The 19,909-nt window shown below is 37.9% G+C and overlaps 1 protein-coding gene across 1 annotated transcript in view; it reads right to left on the bottom strand.

Moving 5' to 3' along the window:
• Nucleotides 1-5,210: 5,210 nt before the first annotated feature.
• LOC111159983 (single-pass membrane protein with coiled-coil domains 2) overlaps nt 5,211-19,909 on the bottom strand; it is a 30,181-nt gene continuing 15,482 nt past the window's right edge. The window contains exons 6-10 of the mRNA XM_022522714.1: nt 17,486-17,576; nt 14,141-14,197; nt 12,467-12,523; nt 9,769-9,944; nt 5,211-5,587 (exon numbers count right to left, since the gene is read on the bottom strand). Coding sequence (XP_022378422.1) covers nt 5,389-5,587; nt 9,769-9,944; nt 12,467-12,523; nt 14,141-14,197; nt 17,486-17,576 — 580 coding nt within the window. The 3' untranslated portion in view covers nt 5,211-5,388. The remainder of the gene's footprint in view (nt 5,588-9,768; nt 9,945-12,466; nt 12,524-14,140; nt 14,198-17,485; nt 17,577-19,909) is intronic.

Here is a 19,909-nt window from a genome sequence, read left to right as displayed (position 1 = left end):
TGGCTTCCTTCACTTAGCATAATGTTTTCAAGGGTCATCCATGTTGTGGCATGTATCAGTATTTCATCCTTCTTTTGTGGTTAAGTAAACACTTCGTTGTATGGGTAGACTATATTTTGTTTACTATTGGTTGATGGTTATTTGGATGGTTTCTAGTTTTTAGTTGTTAAGAAATGCTGCTAGGAACATTCATCTACAGGTTTTTGTGTGGACTTATGTTTTTTAATTCTTTTGGCTATATATCCAGGAGTGAAACTACTGGGTCATATGGTAACTCTACATTAACTTTTTGAGGAATTGTTTTTCTGAGAGACTATTTCATTTTACTCTGCCATTAGGAGTATATCAAGTTTCCAATTTCTACACATGCTCACCAACACTTACCATTATCTGCCCTTTTTATTATAGCCAAGGGGATGACATTTGAACTAAGATTTAAAGGCAACATGGAAGTGAGCCATGTGTGTATTCAGGGCACAGACTGGCAGGCAGAGAGACAGCCGGGGCAAAGCCCTTGAGGTGAGAGTATGCCTGACGTGCTCCAGCAACAGCAAGATGGACAGCGAAAGTGGAGTGCTGTGATCGAGGGGACAAGTGGAGCAGAATGAGGTGAGAGCCAATGGAGGGCCAAGTACAGGTTGCTGAAGGCCATTGTCAGGATTTTGGTTTCGTTTTAAAAGAAATGGTAAGCCACAGAAAGATTTTGGAGCAGAGGGGTGATGTGATTTTACCTACATCATAACAGTATCATTCTGACTGCTGAATTATATGTGGACAAGGGTGGAATCAGGAGAATCAATGAGAGAATTGGTAAAATTTTGCAATAACAGTGATGTTATTATTAAGAGCAGTTATTGTCAAGGAGATGGTGAGGAGAGCTTGAATTCTGCATATGCTTTAAGGTAGAACCAAAAGATTTCCTGCCAGACCTCAAGTGGAACATGAGAAAGAAAGGAATCAAAATTTGTGCTTCAGTGACTTTCTTTCCTTTCTTTCTTTCTCTCTCTCTCTCCTTCCTTCCTTCCTTCAGAGAGAGAGAGAGAGAGAGAGAGAGAAAGAGAGTGAGAGTGAGCAGGGGTGGAGGGGCAGAGGGAGAGGGAGGGAGAATCTCAAGTTGACTCGCCACTGACCGTGGACCAAGATGTGGGGCTCAATCTCAAGACCCTAAGATCATGACCTGAGACAAAATCAAGAGTCTTGTGCTTAACTGACTGAACCTCTCAGGCACCATCAGTGACTTTCATTTCTAGAAATAGTGTATCAAGAAGTATATTCAAATTCACTTTTTCTCGATTAAGTCAGATCAAAAGCTCTTTTTTTTTTTAAAGATTTTATTTATTTGACAGAGAAAGGGCGAGAGCAAGAGGGAACAATTAGGGAGAACTGCAGAGGGAGAGGGAGAAACAGGCTCTGCACCAAGCAGGGAGCTCAATGTCAGGACCCCGAGAGCATGACCTAAGCCAAAGGCAGAGGCTCAACCAACTGGGCCACCCAGGTGCCCCAGATTCAAAGCTCTTAATTAGGTAATCTCACATGTTTAAAATATTGTCCATGGTAGTAATAATAATAATAATACCCTACAACCTATTAAGTGTTGAGTCCTTTAATCCAACTATCTCATGAGGCATGTATTATCTTCCATTATTTATACATGTGTGAACAAAGACAGGATTAATAACTGACAGCTTCCCTAATTTTTGTCCCTGTTTCCAACTTAGGACCAACCCCTAACTATTATGAAGGATGCCCCCCTTCTAGTTAGCCCATCTACATCTCCCTCATGCCAATAGCCTTCAATCAAGACATACCTGAAGCCTTCCTCTTTTTTCACTGTTAAGCTTTCCCACTCCTCTGCCTTTCTTGAGTCTCTGTTAAGACACAAGTCATGGTGGCTGACTTGTTGCTATAGCAGGTTTGGAATAACTAGTCTTTATGCGTTCTCATTTGGTTAGTCTTCATTTGTTTCTCCCTGGGAGAAACTCCCTGGGAAAGGACTTTGAAGTTGAGACTCAAGTGTAGGTTTACTGGGGAAGAGTCTCTAGATATTCCCTGTGAAGGGGATGATGGGGACAAGACGGGGCAGAGAGAGAAGCTGCACTGTGACGTAGTTGCACTAGAGCTTTAATTACTCTCATGGGGAGCTGAGTCAGGTTGGCCCTTCAGAAATGTACCCTGGCCTGGATCACTTGTTGGATGCAGAGTACCCTTGGGAAAGGAGAGGAACCTTAGGCAGAGGAGATCTCTTTGACCACAGACAAGTTCCAGAGGAGATCCTAGCTGTGAACCCTCAGCAGCCAACACTCTGGGGAGCTGTGGAACAAGTGCTGGGATGGACTTCGGGACAGAGGGAGGGTGGAGATTAGAAGACCCTACCAGACACACAGTTGGCAGCAGATCATGACTCTAACGTAAGCTTTGGATCCAAGTTTAAATCTCCTTTCACTACTGTATAGCTGTCTTCACTCAAAGAAACATGACCAATGGAGACTTTGTGACCATTTATTTTCTGTCCTCCTCATCCAAAACCAAGACCATATTTGTAAAATGACTCTGACATTTTTTAGTAAGTGATTGTGTACATAGCTGTTGACTCAATTGAATATGGCATTTAAAAGATCTGAAATAAAACCCAACCAACCAAAGCAGTTAACTGAATTACCGCATAAAGGCATTTAGATCATCTTAATATTATGGTACTTTACTAAATGTTTCCCTCTCTCAATAGAGTAGAACATTGTGACATCCAGCTTTCTAGCTTGAGATGTTGGCAAATTGAAAAAAAACTGATGAGAAAATAGTACATTTCCCACTTTAAGGCTATACATGCCCTAGTGAAAATTATTCCATCTTAGTTTAGATATTAATAAAGCCTATCTAAGTAGTTAGTAAAATATTAATTTTATCCTTAAAATAATCTAGTTCCCTACCTTATTTTCATCACTAGTGTTATATGATTATTGCAGGACTTTTAACTTTAATTGAGTTAATTAAACTCAATACTTCCTTTTTGGTTTTATAAACAAAGCAGCTGATCCTGTATCTAGTAACTGGAATTTTCCTGAAGATAATCAAAAACATATACCAAGTTCTGTCTACCAGTTGGTCTGAATAGTCCCTTTAATATTTGTAAATAAATCTGAGACTTCAAAAAGAAAATCTGTCTGTTAGCATGTTCTCTCACAATCACACGACCTTTTGAATATATTACTCATCGTTCCCAGAGCTTTTGCCTTTTTCCCTTTTCTGTTTGTCCTGGAAATTCCCTCATTCATACTCACTTCTTTCTCCCTTCCTGCAAAAGGAATCATCTCTTGATTAACCTTGTATGGGATCTCAGTCAAATTGTAATTCCAGGTAGTTTTGCCCGTAGCATAGCATAGCATAGTGGTTCTTAAACCTGTAGTCCTAAGACTTGTTAAGGGAATCTATTAAAACAGAAGATATTCGAGATTCATCCAAGATCTAAAGATTCAGAATTTCTAGAGGTGAACCTCAGGCAAATGTATAACCGAATTTCTCTTTGTGGAATTCTGTTAGGTATCATAGCCCGAGAGCCACTCACAAGAAAATGTTGCATTTCTAGCAACTGATACAGTTTTCTGGCTTTAGAATGTCATGATGAAAGTGGTATTTGGGATAAATTCTTTTCTAACATTGTGTGTATCATAGCCTCTGGAGGAGGAAACGATAGGCTAGCTTTTCCCAGCAGTAATCCATTTGTATAATAATGCCTAGCAGAATGGAAACTTTATAAATGTAAGGAACAGGGGCTGTTTGAGAAAAATTGCTATAGAAGAATTAGAAGGACCTGGTGATTTCTAGAATGCTAAAGCCAAAAGATAGTAAAGGAGTTGAAGGTACCATTGAGAAAATGGCTATGATGGAAATTATTATTTTTTATGATGGAATTATTGAGCAAATATTAAGTGTAGCACAAGATGAGGTGATAGGGAGACCACAAAGATAAGAGCACATGATTTAATTTGCTTCAATAGGTATTTATTGAGTATCTGCTATGTGCACAGCATTATCCTAAAGCGTGCCAAGGCATGATTCCCAAATCTAGATTTGTATTATGTTTGGCTGGGGAGATTTTCTTTAAAAGATTTATTTATATTTATTTTAGAGAGAAAGAGAGCACACATGTGAGGCAGGGAGGGGCAGCGGGAGAAAGAGAATCTCCGGCACACTCCCTGCTGAGTGCAGAGCCTAAAGCAGGGTTGGATTCCACAACCCTGAGATCATGACCTGAGCTGAAATCAAAAATCGGAGGCTTACCTGACTGCGCCCCATCCCCCCACAGTTGCCCTCAGCTAGGGAGATTTTTGAGAATAAAGTTCCTGAACCTCACATTAGCTCTACTGAATCTAAGTATCTGGAGGTGAGATTGAAAACCTTTAGTGTATAAGGTTCCCCAAGTGATTCCAATGCACACCATCCATGGACCAGTTATTTGGCAATCAGAGACCACAAAAATGAGTGAGGCAGAGTCTTTTGAAAAGAATGCATAAGCTGTTATGTTGAGCAAAATGCCCTAGCAAGTTTCCTGACTCTGCCTTGTATTCATGGCTTCTAAGTTTTACCCAGATGTTTCTCTGAAATCCCTTTTCCTCATCTCTGCCATGAAAATATTCTCCACCCTTCAAGATCCATTCAAATGTGAGAAGAGCTGGGACCACATTCCCTGTCACCACCCTTCCAATCCCAAATCCATTACATAACCCAATATTGTAGAATCTACCCTTATAGTAACCACTGAACCCCTCATCTCCTTCCTAGCCTCATCTCCCCCTCATTAGCTCACCTGAACCACTAACTGGCCTTGTAGTTCATCCCTCACATTCCATCTGCCCTCCTCCAATGTATGTATGTATTTATTTATTTATTTGACAGACAGAGATCACAAGTAGGCAGAGAGGTGGGCAGAGAGAGAGAAGGAAGCAGGCTCTCCGCTGAGCAGAGAGCCCGATGCGGGGCTTGATCCCCGAGCCCTGAGATCATGACCTGAGCCGAAAGCAGTAAAACTGATAATGATGGAAAGAAGTTCGTTCTGTGCTTTTCTTTTTGAGGAAAATGGGGGAAGAAACAAGGAAGCTAATACTGGGTAGTCTCAGCGTCTTCAGCGTTGGAGGAGAAGATCCTAGTGCTTTGAAGTAAATGTGTAAACAATGTGTGGAATGATTCAAGATGTAATTGTGAGTCATAAGGGTAAAGATAAACTGTTTTCATTTTTTCTTTTTGTGAACAAGCAGTTTCCATATAACTACTATGTCTTTTGCCAAAAACCCAATAGTACTTTTTTGAAAAATATATTAACCAACATAATGCAAGAACAGCCAGAATTTTATTAAGGAGAAAGTCAGTAGGGTAACAGTAACTTCTAAATCTCTAGGAAGGTAACAAGTCTTCCACTTCCAAGTTCAAGAAAGGCGCAATGATCTCCCGGAGTTCCCACATTCTGCGGCGTCCAAGCATTGTGGGGAGCAAGCTTTCAAAGATAAACGTAGCATCAAAAAATAGGATGTAACATGAAAGTCCAGTGAAGGTGAGGACATAAAACATGATGAAAATCCTCAGTGCACGTTTCCTACAAGGAAAGAGAACATCTGCATTACGAACGTTCTGAAGAAAACCACACTGATGAGACTCCTGGTTCCACCCCCCAGGTAGCTCTATAACTTCAAGGAAGTAATTAAACTTCTCTTGACCTCTGTTGACATCCTCAAAAGAAGGAGCTTTGAATAGTTGAGCCTGTAAGTCCCTCCTAGGGCTGGCATTAGAATTTTAAGGTTCTATAGCCATGAGACAATGAAACCTTGGAAATTATGAGACCTTTGAAATGCTCCTCTCACATTCTAGCAGATTATTGACATCTTGACCTCACTTGCGAGGTATAGTGACACTGATTTGGAGGGAAATAAAGGACCAGGCCCTTAGATATTCCTGGAGATATAAAATGCAATGTGACAAATGGAGTCTAGCTCTATCACTAGTTTTGTTCCTGCACCAGACTTACCCTTTTAAGGTAAAACAAACCTTCTCAAGTCTTTCAGGACTCCTCCTTCTAGGCTGTACCTATGATGTATTTTATTTATTTGATTTTAAATCCTTGCATTATTATTTTCTAACTATAAACGCAATACAGGATTAGGGTAGAAGATCTGGAAGATCCAGAAAAACACAAAGAAGGAAAGAAGTGTCGCAGACAATCCAGCCACCTGGAGATAATGGCCATCGATAATATATTTCAGAAGAGAAAAATTTAGAGCACAGTTAAAGCTAGCTATGGATCTATTTTGTGATCCAAGTCAGTGGATTCTGTAAACCTGAGCTAAGTTGCTTGGCATTATTGCCACTGGCTGTCTCTTGCTAGTGACACAAATAGTTGCTTCTATTTCACATATTTTTTAAAATTAGAGATTTATTTATTTATTTCAGAGAGAGGGAGAGAGAGAACATGAGCAGGAGGTGCAGAGGGAGAGGGAATCTCAAGCAGACTCTGCACTGAGTGTGGACCACCATGCAGGGCTCGATCCTATGACCCCAAGATCATAACCTGAGCTGAAACCAGGAATCGGTTGCCTAACTGCCTATGCTATGCACGAGTCCCATCACATATTTTATTAGAGAGCCAATGTATTGATAAATACTCTAGTCAGAAGAAGCTTTGAGGGTTGCCCTGCCCTCAAGAAGGGCTAAATCTAGATTTGTTTTTTCTTATGAAAGGAAAAACGATTCACTACTAAAACATAGCTAGTAAATAAACACTGTTCTTCCTAAATTTCAAAGCCAGTCATCTTTGGAAATACCAAACTGGAACATTTTCAAAGAAACACATTTTAACATTATTTTTAAAGAGAAAAATCGTTTTTTAAAATTATGGATAATTTGGAAAACAGAGAAATGAAAAAGTTATAATCTATATATATAATCTATCATCAGCTAAGTTTTGTTTCTTTTTTCTTCTTTTCATTCATTCATTCTTTCTATTTTGTATGAATTTTTTGTCTTATTTTGTTTGTTTTTCTTTTGGTATAGAGTGTGTTCTTCCAGTTTTTTCTTTCCTTAAGTGAACACTCTGGGTATGGTTGGGTTCAGATTTATATTTATCTATCTATCTATCATCTATCTATCTATCTTTCAGATTTGTTTTTTGACACGACTGAATCATTTGAGTTTGATTTATAAGTCAATATAACTTAAAGTATTTTTAGATTTTCTATTATAAAAAAAGAACATGTGTAATTTATTTTTTAAAGTGCAGACTTTTTTTTTTTTGGAAAACGTCATAGCTACTAATTCAAAATACTTTCATATCACCTATGTAGAACTAAATATTTGTGTCATTAAATATTTTAGTAAAAAAATCTTATTCATTTTGAATTTACCTTCTTTTTTTTTAAAAAAAGATTTTATTTATTTATTTGATAGAGAGAGAGATCACAAGTAGGTAGAGCATCAGGCAGAGAGAGAGGGGGAAGCAGTCTCCCCGCTGAGCAGAAAGCCAGATGCAGGGCTCAATCCCAGGACCCTGAGATCACGACCTGAGCCGAAGGCAGAGGCTCAACCCACTGAGCCACCCAGGTGCCCCTTGAATTTATCTTCTTTCAAGAATAAAAATATTCTTTTAACTTTTTAAATGCTGTTTATCTATTTACATGTTTATTTTTCAATGTCTGCCATGCATAAAACCTTTAATCTTTTCCAAAATGTTCAGATTATTTGTGGAAAGTCTACAAGGGAACTGAAGAATTGGGGATTGTACCAAGAAGAGGTATCTTCTGAGCCTAAAAACAACAACAACAACACCTGCAAGATAAACCTCCTCAAAAAGATAATGTAAAAGTATGCTTCAGTGGAACCAGTACATTCCCAAGAAATGTAGTTAGACAAGAAATTGGTCAAAGTCTTTGGTGGTCTTAACTAGAGAGTATAATAATGTGATGAAAGATGGTCCACTCAACTGGATTGTAATCTGTCCATTTATATTTGATAATCATTTGATTATCAAGTGATAATCAAAAGGCATTTACTTGTTTGATTTTTGAGATATAATTTGCATACCATAAAATTTACCCTTTAAAGTGTATAATTCAGTGGCTTTTAGTTTATTCACAGGGTTGTACTGCCATCAACATTATCTAATTCCAGGAAATTGTCATCACCCCCAAAAGAAAGCCTGTACCCATGAACAGTCACTCCCTATTTCCCACTACCCTAAGGCTACTCATTTACTTACTGTCCACATGGATTTTCCTATTTTGGACACTTCACAGGAATGGAATCATATAATGTGTGGGCTTTTGTGTCTGACTTCTGTCATTTGGCATACTGTTTTCAAGGGTAATCCAAGTTGCGGCATGCATTAGTACTTTGTTCTTCTTTGTGGATGAACAATACTCCATTGTTTGGATACACCACATTTTGTTTACCTATTCATTAGCTGATGGATATTTGTATTGCTTCTATTTTTATGAATAATGCTGCTATGACTATTCATGTACAAGTTTTGTGTGGACGTATACTTTCAGTTCTTCTGGGTGCATACTTAGGAGTGGGTTGGTTGGTAGCTGCCCTATATTTAACAATTCCAGGAACTGTCAAATTGTTTTCCAAAATGGCTGCACCATTTTACAACCCCTCTAGCAATGTCTGAGGGTTTTCATTTCTCCACATCCTCTCCAATGCTTGTTATTATCTGTCCTTTCAATTGTAGTTGGCTTAGAGATGTAGAGGGGTACCTCGTGATTTTGATTTACATTTTCTTAATGACCAGTGGAGTGACTATCTTTTCATGTGTTTGTTGGCCATCTGTGTATCTTCTTTGAAGAAATGTCTATTCAAATCCTTTGCTCATATTAAAAGTTGGGTTGTTTCCCTTTCTGTTGTTGAGTTCTAAGACTTCTTTATCTATTCTGGATACTAAATCCTTAATTTTCAGAGTTCTGAAAAAGTTGATTCAATTTTTTTCAAGCTCTCTCATTGATTTTTATGGGGGAGGAAATTTCCTGGGGGTTTTTACTCCCCTATTTTCATTGGCATCACTCCTCACTTACTTATTAATTTACTATCAGTTCAGCATGGTGAAGATGTTTTATATTTCATGTCCCCAAATGACAAAGATGCCTGTCTTTTGGTAGTCATGGATTATTAGGAGGAAACAGATTTGAAATAATTTAATGGCAATTACATGTTGTAGGTTCTAGATCAGGATTATGTGTAAGGCAGAGTGCACCCACGAGACGTTGCTGAACATTCTAGTTGGATTGATTCTACTTCTGATTCTAAAGAATCAGAAAAGTTTTCTTAGAGGAGGGTACTACTCCAGGTATATACGATGGTCTGGCATCTTCAGAAAAGGATCCGAAGAGTCAGAATTTGCTAGGATGTATGTCTTTAATACCATACAAGGGAGAGGCATCCTGCCTGGTGAACAAAGGTTTTCAAATCCACTTGGCAGGTATGTTTCTTTGATGGAGGGGGCTGCATCTTAGCTTGCAGACGCCATCTTTTAAGATTTATGTATACATAGTTACCTAAAGCAGTAATAAAGAAATCTGTATCTATTTATCTAATGCAATAGATCTATAGCTAAAAATAATATGAAAAACACTATGACTCCAGAAAAATAGACTTTTAAAGAACAAGAAGAGATAATGTATAAAGGAAGATAAATTTTTAGTCATTCCTTGAAGAAATTCATCATACTATGGTTCATACATTTTGGGGGCCTTTGTCCAGCCCCAGGGGCTCCATTCTCTGACTTACCACACTGTAACGCTGGCAGGACGGTTCTGCACTGAAGGGGGTGGTGGAGCCTGAGGAAGCAGGGGCTCACTTTCTTCCATGACCATTTCTTCAGGACTCTGAGAGTCTGTTTTCCCTTCTTGCATTTGGTACATTCCCAGCTTTGTACTCATCAGAGTCATGTCTTTGTAAAAGTTCTGAAAAAAAATAGCAATCAACTATCATTTAAAAAATGATTTTAGAGGTCTGCTAGTCTTATTGTAGATGATGCAGAGTGCTTTTCCTCCAGAACACCTCAGGAGCCCACATTGCCAATCACATATGAGTCACATGAGGAGGTCATGGGCAAGTGCAAACTCACCTAATAGAAAGAGACTTACACATTCACAAAATAAGGTAGCAGCATGGTAGACACACATGCTAATCTTTAACTACTGACTTATTCATGTAGGAAGATAACTATCCTTATACTGAATTCATCTGTTCAATTTGTTCATCTATGCAAAACATATTGACTCCCACCAGGCACTATTCTAGGATACTGTGGTTAACAAAATAGATAAGGAATGTGCATTCTATTACATGTGCCTTTTTAAACCAAATGGCTAAGGAATTACATGCACATTTATAGGGGCTGGGGGAGAAGCAACACACACACACACACACTCACACACACACACACACACCTATGTATACACACACAGAAACACACATATACACATACATTACATACGATAGACTAGGATACATGCTAAAGAGAAAATATTAAGGTACAAAAACAGACACATAGATCAATGGAACAGAATAGAGAGCCCAGAAATAGACCCTCAAGTCTATGGTCAACTAATCTTCAACAAAGCAGGAAAGAATGTCCAATGGAAAAAAGACAGCCTCATCAATAAATGGTGTTGGGAAAATTGGACAGCCACATGCAGAAAAATGAAATTGGACCATTTCCTTACACCACACATGAAAATAGACTCAAAATGGATGAAGGACCTCAATGTGAGAAAGGAATCCATCAAAATCCTTGAGGAGAACACAGGCAGCAACCTCAGCTGCAGCAACATCTTCCTAGGAACATCACCAAAGGCAAGGGAAGCAAGGGCAAAAATGAACTATTGGGATTTCATCAAGATTAAATGCTTTTGTATAGCAAAGGAAACAGTTAACAAAACCAAAATACAACTGACAGAATGGGAGAAGATATTTGCAAAGGACATATCAGATAAAGGGCTAGTGTCCAAAATCTATAAAGAACTTAGCAAACTCAACACCCAAAGAACAAATAATCCAATCAAGAAATGGGCAGAAGACATGAACAAACATTTCTGCAAAGAAGACATCCAGATGGCCAACAGACACATGAAAAAGTGCTCCACATCACTCGGCATCAGGGAAATACAAATCAAAACCACAATGAGATATCACCTCACACCAGTCAGAATGGCTGAAATTAATAAATCAGGAAATGACAGATGCTGGTGAGGATGCAGAGAAAGGGTAACCCTCCTACACTGTTGGTGGGAATGCAAGCTTGTGCAACCACTCTGGAAAACAGCATGGAGGTTCCTCAAGAATTTGAAAATAGAACTACCCTATGACCCAGCAATTGCACTGCTGGGTATTTACCCTAAAGATACAAACGTAGTGATCCGAAGGGGCATGTGCACCTGAATGTTTATAGTAGCAATGTCTACAATAGCCAAACTATGGAAAGAACCTAGATGTCCATCAACAGATAAATGGATAAAGAAGATGTGGTATATATAAAAAATGGAATACTATGCAGCCATCAAAAGAAATGAAATCTTGCCATTTGCGAAGACATGGATGGAACTAGAGGGTATCATGCTTAGTGAAATAAGTCAATTGGAGAAAGACAACTATCATATGATCTCCCTGATATGAAGAAGTGGAGATGCAACATAGGGGGGTTAAGGGGGTAGGAGAAGAATAAATGAAACAAGATGGGATTGGGAGGGAGACAAACCATAAGTGACTCTTAATCTCACAAAACAAACTGAGGGTTAATGGGGGGAGGGGAGTTGGGAGGGAGGGGTGGGATTATGGACATTGGGGAGGGTATGTGCTATGGTGAGTGCTGTGAAGTGTGTAAACCTGGCGATTCACAGTCCTATACCCCTGGGGCTAATAATACATTATATGTTTATAAAAAATAAAAATTTTAAAAAAAATAAAAATAAATAAAAGGGAAAAAAAGAGAAAATAGTAAGATGATGAGTTAGAATAGCTGAGGTTTGTTGGTGGGACACTTACTCCAGATAGGGGGGTGATTAGGCACCTCTGAACAAGTGACAGTTTGACTCATTCATTTATTCTTTCATCCATTCACATTTACATCAAGATATTGTGGGAGGAGTTCAGATATGGAGCCATTTTTCTGGCTAGGGGAGATTATGGGAGGTCTGGAAGAGGCAACGACCTTTGAGCTGAGCCTTGAAGAACACATAACATGTCGACATAGAGGCTGAGCTCTAAGTGGAGGAGATGTAGAAGCAGCACAAGGCTGTGAGACCTGGGGAGTCCGCAGACTGCAAGCAGCTCCACCAAAAGCAGAGGGCCAGGAAGTGGAGAAAAAAGTGATAAGGAAAGAGAAAGAGAACAGTAGGTGGCACACTCTTAACTTCTAGAGAAAGAATGATCCCTATATTTGGATTTTATCATTATTTGACCTTGAGTTACTGTGAAATCTTACCTTCATTCTTGCAATGAGTTTTTCCTTTAATTCATGAGCTTCATTACAAGCATCTTCCTGAAAAGATACCCACAACTTTGGGTAAAACAGAAATTATATTTTTCTGGTTTATACCATGAAACGTCACTCATGTTGACACCACTTAGTTGTAAAGTGACTTCTTTGAAACTAACTTTCACTTAGTAAAATCCTTCCTCTCAGCAAATTCATAATATAATCATGGTAAATTGCAGGAGGAATCACCAAAAGATTAGTATAATTATTTTTAACATTTTAGGAGTATAAATTTATACAATAGCAGCTTATGATAAATCATCTTTTTCTCTATTGCTTATTCTTTCCTTGTGCCTTAATAAACTTCCAAGACACTAGGTGCTCCTGGGTGGCTCAGTTGGTTAAGCGTATGACCCTTGATTTTGGCTCAGGTCATGATCTCAGAGGTATAAAACTGAGCCCCATATTGGGCTCCATGCTGGATGTTGAGCCTGCTTTAAGATTCTCTTTCTCCCTCCCCTTCTCCCTATTCCTTTCCCCACACCTGTGTACATGTGTGTGCTCTCTCGCTCTCTCTAAAAAGAAAACAAACAAACTTCTAGAACACTAGTTGGAGAAACAGTATGTGTCAAAGAAAAAAAATTGTATTTCTTTTAAATATTTTAAAATTTATAATATATGAATATATGTTCTCATTATGTTAGTTTAAGTATTTGGACTTTGTAGTTTAACAAAAGAGCTACCCACTAAAGTGTCTGGTCCCTCTGGTTGGTTTCTTTCAGCAAGTTCAAGAGACAGGCTGAAAGCAAACTTTCTAAGACATGGATGCCAATTATACATATGTCAGGAATAAATAACTCTTTTAAGGTTTTTAACTAATCGTTTTATAATAGACTTGCAGGATACTTTGAAAGGCAGAGCAATAGCAGGAAGAACAGTGTTCTGGGATTCAAGAACATGGGTGCTAGAGGTGCCATTTCTAGAAATTTTTCTTAAACAAGTACTTGCAAAAGCAAGCAAGGATATGAATTGGTGAGGCAAAATTTGTGATAGCACATTTATTATAAAGCCCCAAATGCCCAATGAAATAAATTTAATAAGTCCAAAAATCAAATCCTACATTATATAAACAGTGAAAAGGTAAAATGACATCTAGTGGCATAGAAAGTTGCTGAAGAAAAATGCTAAGGGAAAACAGCAAGTTGCAAAAAATATATATAATACAATCCCATTTAAATTGTAAAGACAACATGTAAGCACAATGTATAGGAAAATTTAGAATATAAATGTACTAAAATATTCACTGTGTTTATCCTTGAGGGAGTGAACTTATTTTTCTTTTTTTTTTTTTTAAATAGGAAATAGTTCTATGTTTTAGTTATTAAAATAAGCATGCATTACTTTTGTTAGAAGAAAAGATACACATACTTTAATTTTAAAATGGGAGAGCAAGAATGAGACTGGTCTTTTCACCTGGAAATATGGGCAAATCACATCACATTTTTGAGTTATGCTTTTCTCCTCTGAAAATGAGGGTGTAGGCTACAAGATATTTCCCTGCTAGGCTAAAATACTGAGCCTATCTTTCATCCAGTTTTCAATTCCATTCACTAAAATTCTATAAATCTGAGATTCCCTTGAAGAACTGGTTTTCTTCCTTAATTATAATGCCATCATTACCTGGACATATTTGTTATCCATTTCTTCTATTTGCTTTTTAATTTCCATGATCTTCTCCTTTAAAACAAAAGGGCATAAGTCAAAAGTTGTAGTGATGTGTGGAATTGAAACCAAGAGAAGATTTTTAGAAGAAAGCTCATTTATGATCAAAAAGTTTGAGACTTGATAGCAACTGTTTTTTGTTTTGTTTTGTTTTGTTTGATACTGCTCTGGGTACTGATCTCCACAATCAACATTAAGTTGAATCAACAAGATAGAGTTGTCTACATCCTACGTTAAGTGACCCTTGAGCCTAAGCATTGTGCTAGTTGGAAACACGAAATAAACACTTACCCTCAAACAGCTTCCAGAGAGGGCCACCTGGGTGACTCAGATGGCTAAGCATCTACCTTGCAGCTCAGGTCAAGATCTCTGGGTCCTGGGATCGAGCCCCATGTTGGGCTTCCTACTCAAGGGGAATTCTGCTTCTCCCTGTCCTTCTGCCTCTCCCCTTGGTTCATGCTCTCTCTCTCTCTCTACCTCTTTCTCTCAAATGAATAAATAAAATCTTTTAAAAAACCCAGCTTCCAGAGAATGTATAGTTACACCCTTCTTTTACCAAGTTCAACCATCACCAACCCCTGAATTGTGTGACTTAATTATTTAGAAAGGAGTTGTGATCTTCTAATCACTTTTACTTGGTACCCTGGTTTACTTATATAGTAAATATCTTAATACAGTACTTATCTAAGATAGTTGTACCAAAGATATGGATTTGAGTCAGTTGCAGAATGAAAGTCGAGATGTTAATATGGAGATCTCGGAAAGCTTCATGGATTTGGGGGTTAAATATCAGGCAATAGCCAAAGGCCACCTCAAAGTCCTTTCCTCACCTTAAAGGTCTTTTAAATTTGTTTCTGCTGTGTGTGTGTTTTTTAAGTGATTTTACCAATTTTTCTCTCCTTTCCCTTTCAGAATTGTTCCTTTCTTCACAAGATATAAATGAGCCAATACATGTGGTTTTATTCTAACTTTATTAACTTATTTTTCCTTTAACTTGCCCACACCACACTTCGGTTATTGGTTCCATATCTAACAATCTTCCTTTCCCATTACCAGAGTGAAACTACAGCCATTCCTACTGACTTTGCTTCTGTAATACTTATATTCAAAATTTCTTATTTAGGGACACCTGGGTGGCTCAGTCAGTTAAGCATCTCTCTTTGGCTCAGGTCAGGATCCCAGGCTCTTGGGATTGAATCCTGCATTGGTCTCCTTGCTCAGCTGGGAGCCTGCTTCTCCCTCCCTGCTGCTCCCTCCCTCCCTGCTATGCCCCCACTTGTGCATTTGCTCTCTGTCCTTGACAAATAAATAAATAAAATCTTTAAAAATTTTAAAAATAATTAAAATTTCTTATTATATTACTGCATTTGCTTTTATATGACCTTTCCCATCAACTTTTAGACTTATTGAGGACAGACCTTGTGCCTATTTTTTGAAGTTATGTGTATTGAGGTATAATTTACATACAGTAAAACACACTTTTAAAAAGTGTACTGTCCTATGAATTTTGACATAATCAACAGCACAAGATATGTAATATTTCCATCATACCCCAAATTTCCTTGTGCCCCTTTGTCAACCCCCCATTCCCTTTCTCCATGCAACTCCAGCAACCACTAATCTCTTTTCTCTTCCTATCGTTTTGCCATTTTCAGAATGTTATGTAAATGCAGTCACGAAGAATGCAATCTTCTGCATCTGGCTTGTTTCATGTGGTATAAAGCACTTGAGACTTATTTACGTTGTGGGATGAGTAAGAAGTCTATTCCTTCGTATTGCAGAGTATTATTCCATCATATAACATGTACCACAGTTTATCCACATACCAGCTGGTGGATATTTGGGGTGTTTATAGTTTTTAAGTCATGCTTTTTTTTTTTTTTAAGTGCGTACAAAATTATGCATCTCCAGGACAGAGAATCTCCATGGGTATTGTCCTGCCTTCCCTTTTCATATTATCCCAAACCTTTGTTGGTTTCTTTTTTAAATCTCACTCTCATTTATCTTTGTGTTCTTCCATCTTTCTCCTCATTCCTTTGATACCCATCCCCCCCGCAACCCTAACTTCTATTGAAATCCACATCCTTGTAACACAGCTGACTCTTGGAGGAAATTTTCCAAGGCAGAATATTTGTTGGCCTTGTCTTCTTCCCTTTTCTCATAATTTGCAATCTCTAAAGCCCAAAGATAGTGAAAAGAACTCTTGACTTTTCAATTAGCTCAAAATGAGGTTGCTACTTCAAAATTTTGGACTAAATCGTGGCTAAAAGTATCCACACCCCCAACCCCTTGTGTTAAATCTGTGCTGATCTATAGCTGGCTTTAATATGTAAGGGTTCTAAATAGACATTGTCTTCCTGCAATAAAGGAGGCATTTCTTCTTTATTTCCTTCAAAATTCATTTAATTTAAGCTTTGGCTTGAGCTAAAGTAGAGGAGGTAGCAAGACACAGGTTTCTCCTTTCTTAGAGAATTGTTTTTCAAAGCTGTGACGTTTAGAAATACTGTTAGCCAGGGCTCTGAAGTCTGTTTCTCATCCAAACTTGGTCACTGCCTTTCTAACTTCCTATGACTCTTTAAAAAAAAGTGGGGGACACCTGGGTAGCTCAGTCAGTTAAGCAGCTGCCTTTGGCTCAGGTCATGATCCCAGGGTCCTGGGATCGAGTCCCACATCAGACCCACAGCCCAGCAGGGAGCCTGCTTCTCCCTCTCCCTCTGTTGTTCCCCCTGCTTGTGCTCACTCACTCTTTCTCTGTCTCTGACAAATAAATAAATAAAATCTTTAAAAAGGGGGGGAGGATTCAACTTTTCTCAGAAAAGAGTCTCTTGTCAGTGCAAGGCGAGAAAACAAGAGGAAAACTGGATTGTGAAAACCAACACAAGAACTCTTCACGAAGGCCGCAGAGATGAACACAAATATATCTCTTACATTTTAAGATTGCTGTTATTCACAAATATTTAATTCCTGGATGTCTTCTTGAACTGTTAGGTGCTGGGATGCAAAGATCAAGAAGAGAATTCTTTCGTTAAGGTACTAATCATTGTCTTAAAATGGCATTAAGATAGAAGCCTACTGAATTGAGTTTCTAAGTAGAATTAAAAAGTCTAGACTTTCTGTGTTGTCAGAGAATAGAAGTGGTGGTACTCACATGAAACGTATTCCAAACTGACCACCAGAGAGCTCTCCTCATGGCAAAAGATGGGTTTTAATTCTTACTATGATCTCTTAAATAATGGAAGAGTGGGAAATGGTGGCAGAGTCCCCACAACCTCCCAGATTATCTTTTCCAAGCCTCCAGCTTACCTCAATGTTTGCTCCCTGATCAGGGTCAAGGTCCTGGTGTGACTCTAGCTTTTCAATTTGACCCTCCAGAGATATCACCTCATTTAATAAGCTGTAAATAGACCAAGAGATGGACTAAGTCCTATGGATTAAGAAAAGTCACCCAATAGACAATCTTTTTTGATCTTTCAAGAATGAAATCCTATTCTTACATAGGAAGACTCTTCAGTTGTGGTTGTGTTGGAATGGGATGTCACGAATGCAATGCAAGAAAGTAAAAAACACAAAATAATCTAGATAGTAGTAAAGAAATGTGAGGCCCAATTGGATACAGGAGCAGAAAATTTAAAAGATTAAAATAGAAGCTTAGCTAAATTTCTAGGAAAAAACCTACAGAAAATCTTTGGGACTTATGACTAGGCAAAGATTTCTTACACTTAACACCGATAACACTATGTATAAAATAGATAAACTAGACCTCATCAAAATTTAAAGCTTTTGTTTGGCCAAAGACCCAGTTAAATGGATTCACTTGTCAATATCTGGCAAAGGTCTTATATCTAGAATATATGAAAATGTCTTAAAACTCAACATTAAAAAACCAAACTATCCAATTAAGAAATGAACAAACCACATGCACAAACATTTCACAAAGGAGATACATAAATGGCAAATAGATACATGAAAGGATGCCCAGCACCATTAGCCATTAGAGAAATTCAAATTAAGAGTATAATTATATATTACTACAGATTTATCAGAATGACTAGGATACAAAATAGTGATAATGCCAACTGCTAGTGATATGGATTAATTGGGTCACTCAGACATTGGTGGTGGGAACGTAAAATGGACAGCTGCTCCAGAAAATAGCTTGGTGCTTCCTGTCACAACTGAAAACAGACTTACCATGTGACCCAGCAATTTCATTCTTGGGCAGTTATCCCAGAGAAGTGAAGACTTCTTTTCACACAGGAATTTGTATGTGAACATCCAAAGTAGCTTTATTCATAATAGCTGAAAACCAGCAATAACACCCTTGTCCTTGGATGGGTGAATGGTTAACCAATCTCTCTCTCTCTCTCTCTCTCTCTCTCTCTCTCTCTATATATATATATATATATATATATCACCATACTATGGAACACTACTTAGCAACGAAAAGAAAGGAACTATTGATATACAGACAACAACTTGGATGAACCTCAGGAAAATTATGCTGAGTGAAAAAATAAATCTCAGAAGGTTACATAATGCATGATCTGATGTATCTAACATTTATGAAGTAACATAATTACAGACATGTGGAAGTGATTTCTCATTGCCAGAGATCAGGGAGGAAATAGGTGTGGCTACAAAGGGCTAACACAAAGGAATCTTGTGCAGTGGTAAAACTGAGAATCTTGATGTGGTTGTGGTTATGTAAGTCTGCCCATATAATAAAATTGCACAGAACTATACACACAATCACACACACACAAAAGGGAGAATACACATAACTGGTAAAATCTGAATAAGTTCTATTTATAGTACCAAGGTCACTTTCTTGGTTTTGATGATATACTAGAGTTGGACAAGATATTACCATTTGGAAAAGCTGAAGGAAGATGAAATGGGCAAATTCCTCAAAAGATACAATCTACTGGGCACCTGGGTGGCTCAGTTGGTTAAGCAACTGCCTTCAGCTCAGGTCATGATCCTGGAGTCCTGGGATCGAGTCCCTCATGGGGATCCCTGCACAACAGGTAGTCTGCTTCTCCCTCTGACCCTCTTCTCTCTCATACTCTCTCTTTCTCTCGAATAAATAAATAAAATCTTAAAAAAAAAAAAGATATACTCTACCACTAATATATACCCAATGGTTCAGTAGCCTGAATGGCCCTATATATCATTAAAGAAATTAAATCTGTAGTTAAAATTTTTACTGTAATGAAATACCCAGACAATATGGCTTTGCAGGTGAATTCAGTCAAACATTTTAGGAAGAAATTATGCAGTTCTACACAAATTCATCCAGAAAATAGAACAGGTGGGAAAATAGCCCAATTTTTTCTATAAGACAAGTTTTCTGAGACTAACACACTACAAGAAAGAAAAAGGCCAATATCTCTCATTAACATACATCCAAAATTTCCCTTTAGGTAAATAGTGTCCAACAATATATGAAAAGAATAATATGCTATGACCAATTTGAGTTTATTCTGGGAATTCAAGGCTGGTTCAGCATTCGAAAATCAGTCATTAATTTGCCATATCAGGAGACTATGAGCAAACAAACAACATGATCATTCGTAGATGCAGCAAAAGCTATTGAAAAAAAATTTAATCTCATTCCTGATTTTAAAAACATCTCAGTAAACTAAGAATAGAAAACACTTTCTTAATCTCAAAAAAAAAAAAAAAAAACCTAGCAAAACACTTTACATCACACTTAATGCTTTTTCT

Source organism: Enhydra lutris, unplaced genomic scaffold, assembly GCF_002288905.1.
Source record: "Enhydra lutris kenyoni isolate GAN:26980312 unplaced genomic scaffold, ASM228890v2 scaffoldscaffold72, whole genome shotgun sequence".
Taxonomy (NCBI): Eukaryota; Metazoa; Chordata; class Mammalia; order Carnivora; family Mustelidae; genus Enhydra; species Enhydra lutris.
This window is presented reverse-complemented; position numbering and strand designations above follow the sequence as displayed.